The 18,099-nt window shown below is 43.7% G+C and overlaps 1 protein-coding gene across 1 annotated transcript in view; it reads left to right on the top strand.

Annotated features, from left to right (window-relative positions):
- Nucleotides 1–18,099, top strand: part of LOC309545131 (protein argonaute-1) — a 180,186-nt gene that overhangs the window by 135,144 nt on the left and 26,943 nt on the right. The window contains exon 11 of the mRNA XM_082244261.1: nt 15,822–15,955. Coding sequence (XP_082100387.1) covers nt 15,822–15,955 — 134 coding nt within the window. The remainder of the gene's footprint in view (nt 1–15,821; nt 15,956–18,099) is intronic.

The following is an 18,099-nucleotide window of genomic DNA, read 5'->3' as shown; positions in this document are numbered from 1 at the left end:
GGCAATAGTATGAGGGTATCAGAATGGGGAGGGTTCTAAAGAGGTATAAGAGTTTTGGCAAAGGTAACATCTTGAATGCTGCCAGCCTTCCCAACCATGAAAATTCTGTTTTAGATATATGCAGCAGGGAAGTGTGTAATGTACTCAGGAAGGGCAAGTAATTGGTTTTAAACAAGAGATTGTTATCCCTTGTCAGAGTGATACCTAAATAAGTTATCCCTTCATCCCTGCAACCAAAGGGGAGTGCAGCGGCCAGTGATTTCTTAACCACGGGTTCCAAACCTAGATCTAAAATGTATGATTTTGTGGCATTCATTTTTTAATAGGAGACTCCTTGGAACAGTAATCATGCATCATAAGCTGCTGACATCTCAGCCTTGGTTAACATGAGGATTACGTCGTCGGCAAATAAGCTCATAGTGTGGGTATTGGGGCCGATGTTAAAACCCTGAATATCGGGGTGGGAGTGGATATATGAGGCCAAAGGCTCCATTAGGAGGTTGAAAATGAGAGGGGACAAGGGGCATCCTTGACGAGTACCATTAGAGATGAGGAAGGGTTCTGATAGCATGCCGTCTACTTGTACACGAGCCGAGGGACATGTGTAGAGTGCCATGATGGCTGAGAATATGGTTCCAGAAAAAAAAAATCTCCAAAGTACCTCTGCTAGATATCCCCGGTGCATCCGATCAAACTCCTTCTCCTCATCCAGTGACAGGAGCAGAAAAAGGCGTTCCTGTCCATCGTGCGCAGTGCAAAACGTTAATCACCCTTCTTGTGGCATCTGGGGACTGTCTCCAGATACAGATGTTTGGTCGGGGTGAACCAGAGTAGGTAGAGCGTCTATCAGACGTGATGCCAATAGTTTGGCGTAGATCTTTAAATCTACATTTAGCAAAGAAATTGGTCTAAAGTTCTGGAGCGCATCAGGGGTCTTCCCCGGCTTTGGTAATGCGACAATCAAGGCCTCAAGCATTTCTTTTGGGAAAAAGGAGGCTGTAGTTGAGTTGAAGACATCTTCAAGATAGGGCGTGAGGATATGATGAAAAGATTTGTAATACTCTCCACTGTAGCCACCGAGACCAGGTGCCTTGTTAGTAGGCAGGGATATTATAATCTTAGAAATTTCAGATGTTTTGATGGGGGAGTTCAACTCCACCAGTTGAGTAGGTGTCAATTTAGGGAGCTGAATTTTCTCCAAAAAACTTCAATGATACGCTGAGACGGTTGGGGGGTAGAGTTTTCATCTTTTAGATAATATAGGGAGCCATAATATGAGCTAAAAGCCTTAGCAGTCTCCTGGGGTTTGAACACTTTTTCACTGGAGGACGGGTAGAACACGTGGGGTATTTTTTGTTTTGGTCTGGTAGCCACGCAGCCTGCTTGCCAGAAGTTTGCCAGATTTATTCCCACTAACATAGTGGGACATTTTCATGTGTCTAATGGGTCGTTCATGAAATTCGAGCAGCGGGCCGCGAAAGTCCGTAATTTGGAGCTAAGGGTGGGATTGCCTTTATTTTGGGTCTCTACTGCCCTTATCTCCGAAAGCAAGGCATCTAACTGCTGCTGTCTCCTCCTCTTGACCCCAGAACCAAACTTGATAAATATACCCCTCATAAAATACTTATGAGCATTCCACAGCATTAACGGGTCTGCCACTGATCCCACGTTGATTTGGAAGAAGGATCTCAAATTTTCTTCCAGGATACATTTGGTTTTTGGTGACTGAAGTAAAGCCAGGTTAGATCTCCAAAGAAACATTGAATTTGAGGTGATGGAGTCAGTGATTGTAAGAAGTACAAGGGCGTGATCCGACCATGAGATGTCCTGGACTTTTTGTCTTTAAGCAGCTGGTTGTGGGTGTGGAAAGAAAATATGGATTCAGGGAGTTCCCTTGTGAGATTCAGTGCAATGGGACTTGTGGATAACTCACCATGAGAGGAGGCTATATTATCCAGCCGGGGTTAGACTTAACTGGGCTCCCATTCAATGGTGTAGATTGTGCAGGAGAGGAGAACACTCTGGGGGATCCTTGTGAGGGAGAATCGGTGGAGTAGCGTGCTGCCGAAGGCTGGGTACCGCCCCGTGGCGAGGGAGAGTCGGCGCCATCTTGCCTGCTACACCTGCCTGCTGAAAGAAAGCAGTCAGCTTTTTCGGGCGGGTTTGATCTTTTCTCATGCAGGACACCTGGTGCTTTCCGCTCTGTTTTGCGGCTTGTCTCTCGCCTGTCACTGTCGCTGGGAACCTATAAGCCCCGGGTCTCTTGCGGAGCACAAGAACTATCCGACCATCGGCTATGCACGCAGGCCATGCCCCATAAAGACATTTTTTTTATTGGATATGTTTTACAGCAAAAAGTAAAAAATATTTTTATTCAACATTTTTTGGGCATTTTTTTTGTTTATATCACGAAAAATAAAAAAAACCCAGTGGTGATCAAATACCACCCCACCAAAGGAAAGCTCTATTTGTGTGAAAATTTGATATCAATTTAATTTGGGTACAGCATTGCATGACCGCGCAATTACCAGCTAAAAATGCACAGTGCTAAACCGCAAAAAATGCTCTGGTCATTAAGGGAGTAAAACCTTCGAGAGCTGGAGTGGTTAATACTTATATTGGACATTTGGTTGGGAACTATTATACTTTATAGACATTTTTTCCTCTTTTGCACTATAGTTATATTTGTCATTTTTTACATAAGAGTATAAATAAGTCATTGTAAAGTCTCCTTTTTAAAAATAAATAAACTATTGATCGACCGATATAGTTTTTTCAACGGCGATACCGATATTTTGGTCATCGAATATCGGTGTTGGCCGATATTTTCGGACATTAACATATTTTTTTTTTTTAATGTCTACAGGTACTGTGGTGGAGGGATCTGGGGGTCTAAAAGACCCCAAACCCCTGCTCTGCACTTAAAAGCATTCAAAACCCCAAGTTTGGCTGTTTTGAATGCTGTAAGTTTTTTTAATTTGGCGCTTCCGGGTACTCGGCGCCACCGAATTAAAAAAAATGGACACCCAGTCAGACCCGAATGCGGTGTCTTCTCTGCGGCGGCCCTGCAGGTAAGATACCCGGGTCTCCCGGTGGGATGGGAGCCACGGCAGGAGGGGGACGTCCCCTCCCGCTCCTTAGAATGACAGCCGAGCGGCTTCTCAGCCGCATCAGTTGTCATTACAAGATAGCCGACCGTCGGCTATGGATGCCGGTACCGGGGTGATGCCTCTAGCTGCAGGCATCACTCCGATAAAAGCACTTTTCTGAAATATCGGCAATATCGGTAAATCCAAAGGCCGATTCCGATATATCGGGGAAAGTGCATATCAGCCACCGATATATCGGTGTTACCGATAATCGGTCGATCACTAAAATAAACATGTCATACTTACCTGCTCTATGCAGTTGGTTTTGCACAGAGCAGACTGGATCATCCTTTTCTCGGGTCCCTCTTTGACTCTCCTGGAACCTCCCTCCTGTTGAGTGCCCCTACAGCAAGCAGCTTGCTATGGGGGCACCCGAGCCAAGTCATAGCTCTCTGTGTCCATTCAGACACGGAGCTGCGACTCGGCCCCGCCCCCTCTCTCTCTCTCCTGATCAGCTGAATGATTTTGATTGACAGCATTGGGAGCCAATTAAGCCACTTCGCTGTCTCAGCCAATGAGGAGGGGAGTCCCAGGCAGCTTAGACACTTCTGTAACATCCCTGGATAAAGACGGGCTCAGGCAAGTTTTGGGGGGGCTGAAGGGGGCTGCTGCATACAGAAGGTTTTTTTATTCTAATGCATAGAATGCATTAGGATAAAAACACCACCTTCCTTTACAATCCCTTTAATTTTTTCAGTCTGATATGTCTCCTAAAGTATATCTCTAGTCTCTAAACAGCTCCTTTGGCATGTTTGTAGTCACTGATCATCTCCTCTACCATGACTTTAGAGGTGAAAATGTTTTTTTTTTTTTTTTTTTTTATCGATTTAAAGAAAAAACAATAAGCACATCAACTATTACAGACAATTCAGGCGTGTATGATGGAAAATTCAAAACCGATAAGGACCAATAACAGGAGGCATTATTAGAAAGCAACAGAGACAGTTTCGTATTGAATAATTGGGAGCCATAAAGCCATACGTGTGCAGAATTAAAGAGACTCATGGTACCATAGAAAGCTTTGGGCTAGCCCTCATAAGGAGACGTGAAAGAGAATACAAGAAGGACTAAAAACTGTTGAGCCTCAAAGGCAATGGTCCGTAAGAAGAAAATTGGAATTTAAAAAATGTAACCAAGGGGAATAAGGGAGAGAAGAAGATGAGGGAGGAGAAAAAGAGAAAAAAGAGAAGCGGGAACAGTATGGAAAAGATATTGGGAGGAATATTAAAATGTAAGTAATGCATAGCAATAAGCGGTGAGGCTGTGCATCGGTGGGGGGGGGGGGGGCATTGGGAGGCCACGGACCAGTTCCCAATATTGCGAGTCTATGCAAAAAGCAAAAAATAAATAAAAAATGTGTCAGTAATTAGGAGGAGGAGAGCAGATATTTAAGACAGTCAGAGGAGGAAAAATTTGTCCAAACGAGCCATGAGGCCATAAATTTGGAATAAGTGTTGTTATCCAGGGCCAACATCTCCTCTGTGCGCATAATGTCATTCATGACCGAGACCCAGGTGGCCAGAGGCGGCGTTCTACCATGACTTTAGTCTCTGAGCATCAATTGCAGCATGTCTGTCGTTTCTGACCGTCTCTTGTACCATGCCCATGAGCAGAGTTTGAGGGGTTGCAATGTCACCCTGCGCATGCTTCAGGATATTCAAAAGAATCTAAGAGGTGTACAGTATTTAAAAATGTGGATAGTTTCTCCAAAACCTTTGGCATTGCGCTCTCGATATGTAAATAAAGATCTGAAATACAGTGGGTATAGAAAAGAATCACCCCCTTTAAAATATTCACATGTTGTTGCTTTGAAATGAAGACAGACAGTTTTTGCTTTATCCAGCTGTATTAACGCAGTGCAACTTATACCAGCCAAGTGAAATATGTAACACCAACATGTCAGAAAAAAAATAAAAAATGTAAAAGCAATCACCGAGATGGAAAAAGGTTCACCCCCCCCCCCCCTCTAAAAATGAATGACTTGTAAACTCAATAAGGTGTAGCTAATCACCTTCTCAATGGCACACAGCCATTTGACTTTCAACTGTAATCAGCTGTGGCTCAGCATGACAAGTGCTTTCCTGTTTCCTGGAGCATTTCAGTCCCTGGTAGTGCAACTGAAGCAAACCATCAACTATAGGTGGCAAGGAACTGTCAAAAGATCTTCGGTTTAAAGTTGTGGACAGGCACAAGTCAGGAGATGGAGACAAAAAAACTTAAAAGGCTTTATTAATGCCTAGAAGCACAGTGAAGTAAGTCTATTATTAGGAAGTAGAAGGTATTTGGTACAACATAGTCCCTCTCTGGATCAGGATGTCGCTCCAAACTGGATGAAAAAGCCAGGAGGAAACTGGTCAGAGGGGCTACCAAGAGGCCTACAGCAACTCTGAAGCAGTTGCAGGAATTTATGACAAAAAGTGCTAATTGTATGCATGTGACAACAATATCACAAATTCTCCACAAATGTGGCTTGTATAAGAGGGTGGGGCTAGAAAAAAGTTACTTCTCCAGAAAGACCACATGCAGCCACAAGTGAGCTTTGCCAAAATGCATCTTGAAGATTCTGAGGTCACAGAAAAAGTTGTTATGGTCAGATGAGGCTAAAATTGAATTATTTGACCTCAACACCAAACAATAATTCTGGCAGGAATCAAAGACAGCTCACCATCCAAATAACGCCATTGCTACAGTAAAGCATGGAGGTGGTAATATCCTGTTATTGGGGTGTTTTTCTGCAGCAGGTACTGGAGCACTTATCAGGATAGAAGGAAAAATGAATGAGGAAAATACTGTCAAATTCTTGAGGAAAATCTGCTGCCCTCTGCCAGAATGTTGTCAATGGGGAAGAAGTTTACTTTACCTTCCATCATGACAATGACCCAAAGCACACGGCAAAAATTACCACACACTGGTTAAAAGTGAATGTCCTTGCATGGCCTAGTCAGAGCACAAACGTAAACCCCATTGAAAACCTGTGGAATGACTTGAAGACTGCAGTTCACAATCTGTCACTATCAAATTTAACTGTACTTGAACAGTTTTGCAAAGAAGAGTGGGTAAATATTGCAAAGTCTAGATGTGAAAAGTTAGTATAGTACATATAACAACAGACTAAACAATGTAATTAAAACAATAGGTGATTTAACAAAATACTGACACAAGGGGTGATCCTTTTTCCAACGCAGTGATTCTGTATTTGAATTTTTTTTTCTGACATGTTGGTGTCAAATCTTCCACTTGGATGTTATAAGCTGCACTGAGTAAATACAGCTGGATACAACAAACTGTGTCTGTCCTCATTTCAGGTTGCAAAGCAACAAAATGTAATTATTTTAAAGGGGGTGATCCACTGTAACTCTTTAGACACTTGGAGTATTTTGGCTCACTGTGGGAGGATCTTGGCACATGGTAGTAGTGTGGGACCCCAGGTAAAACTTTGCAACAGATTTTTTTTAAATTAAATGTTGACCCCAGCTTGTGTATAAAAAACAAGTTGAAGCCTTTCTAAAGATTGTAGGATACAATTAAAGGTTTATGCCTAATTTTTCTACTATAGAGGCACAACTTACTCATCCCACCAAAGGAAGCATGTCCACTGTGGACAAATGGAATAAAGAAGCATGAAGAACTTTTCAGGAGCTTAATGCAGTATTGTATAAGAAACCAGTGTTACCTACCCCTCAATTTCAGACAAGAATTTCTTGTACGGATGCCTAATGTTGGTATAGAAGCCTCCATTCCCATATCCACATCCTACCTGGTAGCCAGAACACATGATTATTCTCACTCCTGCTCAGGGCTCTTTTTCATGCTGTGGGAGTCTGCTGTGTGAAAAGATTAAAAAGGTACAAGAATTTTTATTCGTTTTGGGAAGCCAATCAGGGGACACTCTGTTAGGAAATTAGGAATTTAGTGGCTTGGATTAGCAGTTGTTTTGTTTTATGCTGTGGACTTGCTGTACAAAGCTCTCCCGCATTGAAACTATCCCTATTTTGTGCCTTGCTGAATAAAAGTACAGTACAAGACAAATCTGCTTGGACTCTTTCTGGGTGTCTTCATCTTGTGCATGGGTGTCTACATCTTGTGCATGGTTTACTGAAGCCAAAACAGTTGAGTCTACCTTACAGCTGTGAATTTTTTTCCATTCATAAACTTTCTGTTTTGACTATGCACTGATGGATACCTGGGTTTTTAATAACATTTTTGTAAACCTTCACATTCCTGTAATCTAGCAGTTCTTCTTTTACAGCTCCATAATTAACTAGGTGGACAGCAGGGCAGGTGAAATCCAAAACGAAATCAATTAAAACATTTAACTGCAATGAATGACCAAAGATACTTACTTTTTGGTTGTTTTTAGTTAACAGCATTTCTTTAAGCTAATTGCTCAGTAAAGATATAGCAATGGAAAATGTTGTTGTACATGTTATTCATTAAAAAAGACTGTCTTCGTTATTGTGAATAAACTTAGAATAAACAAGATCAAATCACAGCTTAGTCATGCATTGAATAATGCATCTAACTCCTAAAAGTTCAGAAAATTGTATAGTACAGGACATAGGAGTCGATTCTTGGACCATGGATTATATGCCCCTACCTTCACATGATTGGACTCTGGCTTTGCTGGAAACCACCCCCCCCCTCAGTGCGCCCATGTAACCCCACCCACTCTGTGAGGTTGGTTTTTCGTAAAGTGTCTTTAGGTGATGGACCCCTTTCCTGTTGGGGAAGAATCGCCTTTTTGGCACACTAGCAGTTTTTAGATCAGTTACTCTCCATGTACTTGGAAACCATACCCGAAACTGCAGGGCTGGCCTGTAATAGCTTTTGACACTGGATCCTGCATTCAGCGCTCATCCTGGTACCTGGTGAAACAAGCGAATTAGCCGCAAGGTGCTATACAGATCCAGGGCAGTGGTGCATTCCCATGCCACCCAGGCTCTGATGACCCCTTAAGGAGTATGCTTTTTGTAAAGGGCAAAGCCTGCACCTAGGGCAGGACCAGCTACATAGATAAAATAGAACAGGGTTTCCCTTTACTTTTATATATGAGTTCCTGAACCTTCTGCAAAAAGGAGGTTCTTGCATCCCTGAAACATTGTCTTTTTCCTCCTCCTCTCTTTTTACCAGGGTCTGGCTCCGCTATTACTCTATTTTGGGTACTGAACTCCTGTATGCATTCTGAACAACAGGTGCTATATGTTCTAAGTGTTCTCACCGTACCTTTATACATGCATGTATTTTTGTTTTGTGATTTAGCAGTGAGGCGAATACCTATGGTGCAATATGCTTAATGTAATATGACATACTTCAATATTTGTACCTATTGCGTAATTGTATGTATATGCCTAATACAATTTTATTGCTAAAGCGTTTTTCTTTATCGTTCATCAACGGACACAGCGTTCCATGAATCATACCTACTGGGTTATATTGCCTCCTCCATAAGTAGGACTAGGCAGAACAAAAAGCACTTGGCTAGGCCCATGGGCCATCCTCGGCTGGTATATAACCCTCCTCTCTGCTCTAGGTATTCAGTTTTAATCTGTCTGGCCAGGGCTAATGACCTAGGCTCGTTCCCTTGGCCGACAGCTCCCCCGCTTCGATGGCAAGGAGTTCTGTCAGAAGTCACTCCAAAGGTGTTTCCTTATGTGCCTTATTTTGATAGTTTTACCTATAAAGAATGGAGAGAACCTTACCCTTTGTCGTCCCCAAATGTTTCTCAGTATGTTACCCCTTTGAGGAATCACTTTTAAAAAAGTGGACTAGTCCACCAGTGGTGGACCCTTCTGTTTCCAGGTTGAATAAAGCAACAATGATCCCAGTAGAGGAATCCCTGTCCTTTTAAAGACCCAGATGACAGGAAAGTGGAGGCTGTGGCACGCAACATGTTCACTTTGGCTGGTTCAGCATTGCGACCAGTCTTGGCCTCAGCCCTGGTGTCTCGGACCCTAACTGAATGGGTCAAGCTTTTGCGCTAGGGCCCGGGGAGTGAGCAGGTTCCTGCTGCTTATGTTGATTTGGTGGATCAGTTGGTCCAGGGGCTGCAGTTCATTTGTGATGCAGCTTTGAATACAGCTCCTGTGCTGTCTAAGAGTTCTGTTTCAGCAGTGGGGATTAGGCGTCTGCTATGGCTTAAGAATTTGTCTGCAGACCAAGCCTCCAAGAAAGCTCCCCTTGATCTGCCTTTTCAAGATGATCGCCTGTTTGGGGCTACTCTGGATGACATCATTAAGGGTCTTATGGGGGTCGGGGGGTCGGGAAGAGTACCTTCCTACCACAGTCTAGGAAAGAGAAGGAGCCTTGTCACACACAGAAAATTCTTTCCTGCTCTCGAGGCTGCAGATAAGGGAAATAAATACATTTTCCCCGGGAGGTTCCAAGCAACCTTGGTCTTGTAAGCCTAAGGGCTCTTTCACACGGTCCGCCTCCGTAGGCGGATCTGTGCTGCTCAGTAGGGGATCGTAAACCCAGATCCCCACTGAGTAGGAAGGTGACAGCTCCCTCTCCGCTGACATCCGCTGTCCCATAGGGAAGCATGGAGCATCCGATCAGATCCGCCTAAAAAACTGACAGGCAGATCTGATCCGAGCGCTCATGTGAAAGGACCCTAAAGCTGGCTTCTCCGGATCCGCAGACAAGACTTCTTTAGCATGAAGGTCTGCCCTTACCCATTACTGGGTGGAGGGACATCTCCGCTGGTTTCCTGCCTCGTGAGAATCAAGGGGATCCACAAAATGATTATTTTAGGGGTACCAAAAGAGGGGGGCAAAGATCGTCCATTTCAGGTTTTTTGGGCCCTGAGTCTCCTTATGTGGATATAATTCCTGCAAAGTTTCGGGTGATGTCTGAACTACCTAAGGTTCACCCCCCCCCCCCCGCATTTCTGTCCAAGAAATTGAATTACCTAGGTGTGATTTTAACTCTGACCAGGGTGGTCCTTCCTCTGGACAAACTTCAGGAACCACTGGCTGTGATTCACCGGCTGCTGTCACACAGACAGTTCTTTCTCCTGACTTGCATGCAGGTTCTGTGTCTGCTGGTGTTCACCTTGAAGACAGTTTTGTTTGCACAGTTCTACATGCAGCTCCCTCAGCAGGTTCGGTTCCACAGGAGGTTCCTGACGAGGTCACGGGTTTCTCGGGCAAACGCTGCAGATGTCCTAGTGGTATAGTAAGGCCAGTATCATCCTCATGCTCAAGCTTCTCCTGTGGTTCCTGCAAGGAATCAAGGGGAAGGGTTTTCCAATCAGTCTGCTGGCTGTAAATTTCCCTTGGGGGCTTTCTTTTAGAGAAGCCCAGTCATCCCAAGGGCTGATCTACCATCCTGCTTTACAGTCTCTGGTTTTAATGGCTTAGCTATTGAAAGCCAGGTACTGAGGGATAGAGGTTTGTCTGGATCAGTAGTCCCTACTATGGTGAAGGTGAGGAAATCGTCTTCCAGCAAGATACAAGATACAAGATCCTGTACAAGATATACCATTGTACAGGAAAAGCGTACATTTCTTGGTGTGAGTCAATTGGCGCTCGGATCTTAGCCTTTCTTCAATGGGGTGTTGAAGTTGGCCTTGAGTACCATCAAGGGCCAGGTGTCTACCTTGGCGATCTTCTTTCAGCGTCCCCTAACCACGCACTCTTTAGTTCGTACCTTCATTCGGAGGGTGCGACATTTGGCTCCACCTGTATGGTCTCTCTTGCCACCATAGGATTTAAACTTAGTGCTCTAAGTTCTCCAGAAACCTCCATTTTAGAATATTTGGGAGATTCCCTTGCCTACTTTGTCACAGAAGGGGGCATTCTTTGTGGCAATTAACCTCTGCCTGCAGGGTTTTGGGGTTGGTGGCACTGTCCTGTCACACTCCCTATTTAGTGGTCCATCAGGATAAAGTGGTTTTTCGTCCCTGTCCATTAATCCTGCCCAAAGTTGTCTCAGACTTCCATTTGAATGAGGACATTGTGTTGCTTTCCTTGTGTCCCAAGCCACCTCATTCCAATGAATTTGCTTTGCATACCTTTGGATGTGGTTTGGGCGATTCGGGTGTATCTGGCAGCCACAGAGTCCGTTTGGAAGTCAGACTCGTTCTTCGTGGTTACACAAGGACCAAGGAAAGGCCTGGCTGCTTCTTCAGCTGCCATCTCCAAATGAATCAGACAGACAGTGACTCAGGCCTGTTCGGTTAAAGGTCAGGTTCCTCTTTTCCCTGTCACAGCGCATTCTACTTGGGCACTGAGTACTTTTTGGGCCCTCCGTCATCAAGCGTCAGTTTCTCAAGTTTGCAAGGTGGCCACTTGGTCGTCGGTGCATACCTTCACAAAATTCTGCAATTGGCATCTGCGGATGTTTCTTTTGGCCGCAAGGTTTTGCATGCTGCTGTTTAAGAGGGGCAGTTCCCTCTTGAGGGTGTTTTTTCTTTAAATTTTAATTTTTCAGATCGGGCTCCTGTGACCCAGTTAAGGCTCCTGTGTCCTGGTCAGGGCTCATGTTTACCCCGGGTTATTTTCCTCACCCCCTCCTTTGGGCACTGCTTTTGGACATCCCAGTAGTTATGATTTATGGAGCGCTGTGTCTGTCGATGAACGAAACGGAAAAAGGGATTTTTGTACTTACCGTAAAATCCATTGACAGACACAGCATTCAGCAGTTCATCAACGAACACAGCACCCACCCTTCTAAGGATTCTTTGATACTTCTAATACTGCTTGCTACTAAACTGAATAACTAGAGTGGAGAGAGGGGGTTATATACCAGCTGAAGATGGGTCATGGGCATAGCCGAGTGTTTTTTGTTCTGCCTAGTCCTTCTCCTAGAGGAGGCAATATAATCCAGTAGTTAGGATTTATGGAGCGCTGTGCCTGTGGATTAACTCCTAGGAATGTGTTTTACGGTAAGTACAAAAATCCAATTTTTTTTGTTGTGAGCTTACTCTATACAGTGCATCCAGAAAGTATTCACAGCGATTCACTTTTGCCACATTTTGTTATGTTACGACCGTATTCCAAAATAGAGTAATTGGATTATTTTCCTCTAAAATTCTACAAACCATACCCTATAACGTGAAAGAAGTTTGTTTGAGACCTTTGCAAATTTATTAAAAATAAAAAACTAAAAAATCACATGTACATAAGTATTCACAGTCTTTGCCCTGACACTCAAAATTTGGCTCAGGTGCATCCTGTTTCCACTTTTCATCCTTGAGATGTTTCTACAACTTGATTGGAGTCCACCTGTGGTAAATTTAGTTAATTGGACATGATTTGGAAAGGCACACACCTGTCTTTAAAGGGTCCCACAGTTAAATCGTTTGTTACCCTAACAAAAAAACAGATCCTGTTCCCTTAAAGCATGATATACAGAGAGTGCTTGTGCTGTGTAATTTGGCCCCCCGTATCACCTAAAATACCTGGCTGATCCTGCCAGTTTCTATCCTCCTCCCTGTACACTGACCACAGCACGTTATGGCTGCTGAGCCCTGACACCGTGGTCAGCGTACGTGTCTCCGTCATCCACAGCTATCTGCAGCTCTCCTCTGTCTCCCTACGTCCTCCCCCCCCCCCCCCGCCTGTCAGCAAACTAGCTCCACTCTGCTCCTCTCCTAGCTGCTACAAAACTATGTGATCTTTACATCATCCCCTCTGTTAGATTACAAACGGTATCCTAGTGCCTGTGCTTTATTAAAAAAAAGCCAATTTCTACCTGTTTTCACAGCGCAGCTTGGCTGTCGTGACTCCCGGATCTCCCCTTTTTCCTCCCTGCCTCTCCAGCTGACATCAGAGGAAGTTCTTGGCCCCGCCCCCTGGAGAGGTCAGACGGGGAGAGAAGAGAGCCGGGAGTCACGTAATCGCCGATAGGAGCTGTGAAAACCGGTAGAAATTGGCTTTTTTTTTTTTTTGTAAAGCACAGGCACTAGGATACAGTTTGTAATCTAACAGCGGGGATGATGTAAAGATCACATAGTGGCCTAACCACTTTAACAGTGCATGTCAAAGCAAGCCATGAAGTCCAAGGAAATGACTGTAGACCTCCAAGGCACAGATCTGGGGAAGGGTGCAGAAAACTTTCTGCAGCCTTGAAGGAGCCAGTGAGAACAGTGGCCTCCATCACCTGTAAATGGAAGAAAATTGTAAACACCAGGCTCTTACTAGAGGGGGCCGCCCTACCAAACTGAGCAATCGGGGGGGGGGGGGCTTTAGTCAGGGAGGTGACCAAGAACCCAATGGTCACACTGACAGAGCTCCAGCGTTTCTCTGTGGAGAGAGGAGAACCTTCCAGAAGAACAACCATCTCTGCAGCACTCCAAAGCAATTAGGCCTGTATGGTAGAGTGGCCAGACTGAAGCCACTCCTCAGTAAAAGGCACATGGCAGCCCACCTGGAGTTTGCCACAAGGCACCTAAAGGACTCTGATGAAACCAGATTGAACTCTTTGGCCTGGATGGCAAGTGTCATGTCTGAAGGAAACCAGGCACCACTCACCACCTGGCTAATACCATCCTTACACTGAAGCATGGTGGTGGCAGAATAATGCATTGTGGATGTTTTTCAGTGGCAGGAACTGGGAGACTAGTCAGGATCAAGGGAAGGATGAATGCACAGAGATATCCTTGATGAAAAACCGCTCCAGAGCACTCAGGACCTCAGACTGGGGCAAAGGTTCAGCCTCCCAACAAGCTAACGACCCTAAGCACACAGCCAAGATAACAAAAGGGTGGCTACGGGGCAACTCTGTGAATGTCCTTAAATGGCCCAGCTAGAGCCCAGACTTGAATCTGATTGAACATCTCTGGAGAGATCTGCACTGATGATCCTCATCCGAACTTGATGGAGCTTGAGAGGTCCTGCGAAGCAGAATGTGAGAAACTGCCCAAAAATAGGTGTGCCAAGCTTGTAGCATCATATTTAAAAAGACTTAAAGCGGTTGTAAACCCTATAAAAAAAAAAATAAAAAAAAAAAACCTGCAAGACAAAGGCATAATGAGCTAGTATGCATCACATACTAGCCCATTATGTGTAACTTACCTTAAAACGAAGCCCCGACACGGACCCCCGGACATCGATGCGGGCGCTGCCATGATCCCTCGTCGTCTCTTCCGGGTTTGGCGGCTCCGGCGCGCTGATTGGCCGGAAGAATCGGCTCCAGCGCGCTGATTGGCCGGAGCTGCGATGACATCACTCCTGCGCATGCGCGCGGGAGTGATTTTTCCGGCAAGCTCCCGGCAACTTAATTGAAGGTCCCCCCGGACCTTCAGAGCGCATGCGCCGCTCGCACGAGCGGCTGCATGCACTGTAAATATCTCCTAAACCATGCCGGTTTAGGAGATATTATTTGTACCTACAGGTAAGCCTTATTATAGGCTTACCTGTAGGTAAAAGTGTCAAAAAGCGGGATACAACCGCTTTAAGGCTGTAATTGGTGCCAAAGGTGCTTCAACAAAGTATTGAGCAAAGGCTGCGAATTATGTACATGTGATTTTTTTATTTTTTAATTATTTGTTTTTAATAAGATTGCAAAGATTTCTGACATTTTTTTTCATGTTGTCATTATGGGGTATTGTTTGTAGAATTTAGAGGAAAATAATTTAATCCATTTTGGAATAAGGCTGTAACATAAAATGTGGAATAAGTAAAGCGCTGTGAATACTTTTCGAATGCACTGTATATTTAAAATTATTGTATTAACAGATTGATACACTGTGGAGTTTAAGCAACCTAAAAAAATATCTATTTTTAGTTCATAAATGGCGTAAAATAGATAATAGTGATCTGCAGACCTTGATTGCTAATTAAACTGGGGGTGGTTCCCAGTGAACCTTATGCCAGTGTCCAATCACCAGAAGGTAGCACCATATAATCCATTATCTAAGACTCAGCTCATGTTTCCTGTACTTTACTCAAAGATATGGAATTTACAGGTACGTCAAAATTTATATTTGCACATCTCCAGGTGCATACACTATATGGCTAAAAGTTTGTAGACCCTTGACCATTATATGCTAAAAGTATATGGGCACTTGTCCAAGTAATTTAGTTGAGGCGTTTCCATAAAAGGGTAATGTTAAAGATACAGTAAACAAAGGTTTTTTTACACAATTATGCATTTAATGCAAGGTTTTTGTAGAAACAAATTTGAGGAAAGCCCTCTTCTGTTTCAGTGTTCCCCTGTGCACAAAGCCATGTCCGAAGGAACATGGTTAATATGGAACTCGAGTGACCTGCAGAGAGCCCTGACTTCAAACCTGTTATCACCCTATTGATGAATTGGAACATCAGTTGTGAGCCAGGTGGTCCACCATCAGTACCTGACCTTACAAATGTTCTCTATTATGGAAAGCCTTCAAAGAAGAGAAGAAGCTGTTATAGCTGTAAGGTGTAGAGGGGGCATTTTCCTATTAAAGCCATAATTTTGGTTTAAAATGTCTAACAAACCCATATACAATGGATATGATGGCCAGGTGTCCAATCACATTGTCCATATAGTGTATATTTGATATCTATCTGTGTTGCAGATAAGAATTTAGCTAGAATATAGTATTTGTGTGTTCATGAGTGTACTGTGGGTATTTGAATTTATGTTTGATGCGATCTACAGTACAATTGTGACCCTTTTCACAATGAGCCTTTATCAATCTAAGCTAGGGTAGTAAATAATACACAATGTTTGTTTTTCCTCTCCTAGAATAGAGCTATTGCAACTCCAAACCAAGGAGTGTGGGACATGAGAGGAAAGCAGTTCTACAACGGCATTGAGATCAAAGTTTGGGCCATTGCTTGCTTTGCTCCGCAGAAACAATGCCGGGAAGAAGTGCTAAAGTGAGTGGGAATATGATGCAGGAGGTAGAAAAGATTTGCTGAAATTTGTGTCTACTGAAGAACCTAGACCTAATTGAATATCAAGACTCTGGTTCAAATGAGCTATTACTTACAATGTCAATGCAGCTAATGTGCAGTTGAGTCCTCTCCACTACAACATACTGATTAAAAACACTTCTACAAGAATCTTATATTGTATCATGGAAGTTGAACTTTTTCTTCTGGTTTTCTTCTGACCTGCTTGCAAACAAATACTAAAGAATAGGAGAGGGCATTTACAGAAGCTAAGATTTTAAAAGTATCACTAAAAATAAGAAATTATTTTTTGCTCCCCCTCCCCAGTGGGTTTAGTGCATGGTTCACTTGGTCCCATTCCTGTTCCTGCTGTGGTTGCTGAGCAAGGTGCTTCAAGTAAGGAGACATATCACTCTAGACTCGAGCTTGTCAATCTAGAAATAAGCACTGCCACTCATTGTAGTATGACAGTGGAGCCTGTCAGCCCAAGGACATCTTCATATGCTCCTTGTGCACTCAGTGTGTCTGCCTGTAACAAAGAAAGCGAATGGGCAGTGCTTGGACTTGTAGTTCCTCCCTGTTTCATCTGCAGCGGCAGGAGACAACAAAAGGGAGTGATGATAGTGCTAAGGGAGGGGCCATCAGTATCAACATTTTCAGGAATAGAGCGCGCTGGAGAAAACAAAAGTGAGATGTGTTCAAGGGCAGAGAGTAGCCAGCACATGAGGCTGTACACCAATGGAGGGAGCATACATTGATATTTGTGTGTAAACGTTCAGTGTCTGTACAGTTTACAACACAATAAAAGTACACCAATGTAAACTGCACTTTTTGTTTACTGTATTACGTATATACAGAATCTCACAAAAGTGAGTACACCCCTCAAATTTTTGTAAATATTTTATTATATCTTTTCATGTGACAACACTGAAGAAATAACACTTAGCTACAATGTAAAGTAGTGAGTGTACAGCTTGTATAACAGTGTAAATTTGCTCTCCCCTCAAAATAACTCAACCCACAGCCATTAATGTCTAAACCGCTGGCAACATAAGTAAGTACACCCCTAAGTGAATATGTTCAAATTGGGCCTAAAGTGTCAATATTTTATGTGGCCACCATTATTTTCCAGCACTGCCTTAACCCCCTTGGGCATGGAATTCGCCAGAGCTTCACAGGTTGCCACTGGAGTTCTCTTCCACTCCTCCATGACGACATCACAGACCTAGTGGATGTTAGAGACCTTGCACTCCTCCACCTTCCATTTGAGGATGCCCCACAGATGTTCAATAGGGTTTAGGTCTGGAGACATGCTTGGCCAGTCCATCACCTTTACCCTCAACTTCTTTAGCAAGGCATTGGTTGTCTTGGAGGTGTGTTTGGGGTCATTATCATATAGGGGGCGGAGACACCACGGGCGAGATCCAGCTACAGGACACAACTTCTCCTACGTCTCCTAAACCGATTCAATGCCTACCCAGCCCGCACAGCTTATGTGCCTATGAATGTGAGTTTTAATATTTGGATTACTTAATAAATACCTTATATACAGAGAGCACTAGATTTGTTTTCCATTTATTCCCGTTTTATGACGGAGACTGGGGAAATACAGTGAGGACAGAGCCACCCTAATTATCTGTGCAGCAACCAGGGAGCACTCAGGACCTAATGATAGGATCGAGTCTACCCATTTGTCTGGGGATACTATAAAGCTGTCTTTGACCTAGTGGTGAAACACTGGTCAAATTATAAGGTGAGAAGCCGTCCATCACTGGTGGTGGGATCGTGAGCACCCGAATGATCCATTGCGGCAGCTGCACTTATTTTGGCACTTTAGAGACTGTTTATTCACTTAAAAATCACTTTAATGGACTAGCACCTTGCACTTTTGATTTATCTTTTCAATTGATGCAATTAAGCTGATTTTGACATGTTATTTTAGTGTTCATGCTAAGGAGTCATATGGACACATATGTTTTATGTTGATTGATTTGTTAATTTCTTCAACCTTTTTAATTGTTGCACCATAGCACAGCAACTTTTGTTATTTGCACTGCACAGTATTTTTTGCTGTTCGAATAGAACAACAATTTTTTGTTATTAGCACTTTATTGTAGCGCAATATCACT

The sequence above is a fragment of the Pelophylax lessonae genome (assembly GCF_965119305.1).
Source record: "Pelophylax lessonae genome assembly, chromosome: 2".
Taxonomy (NCBI): Eukaryota; Metazoa; Chordata; class Amphibia; order Anura; family Ranidae; genus Pelophylax; species Pelophylax lessonae.
This window is presented reverse-complemented; position numbering and strand designations above follow the sequence as displayed.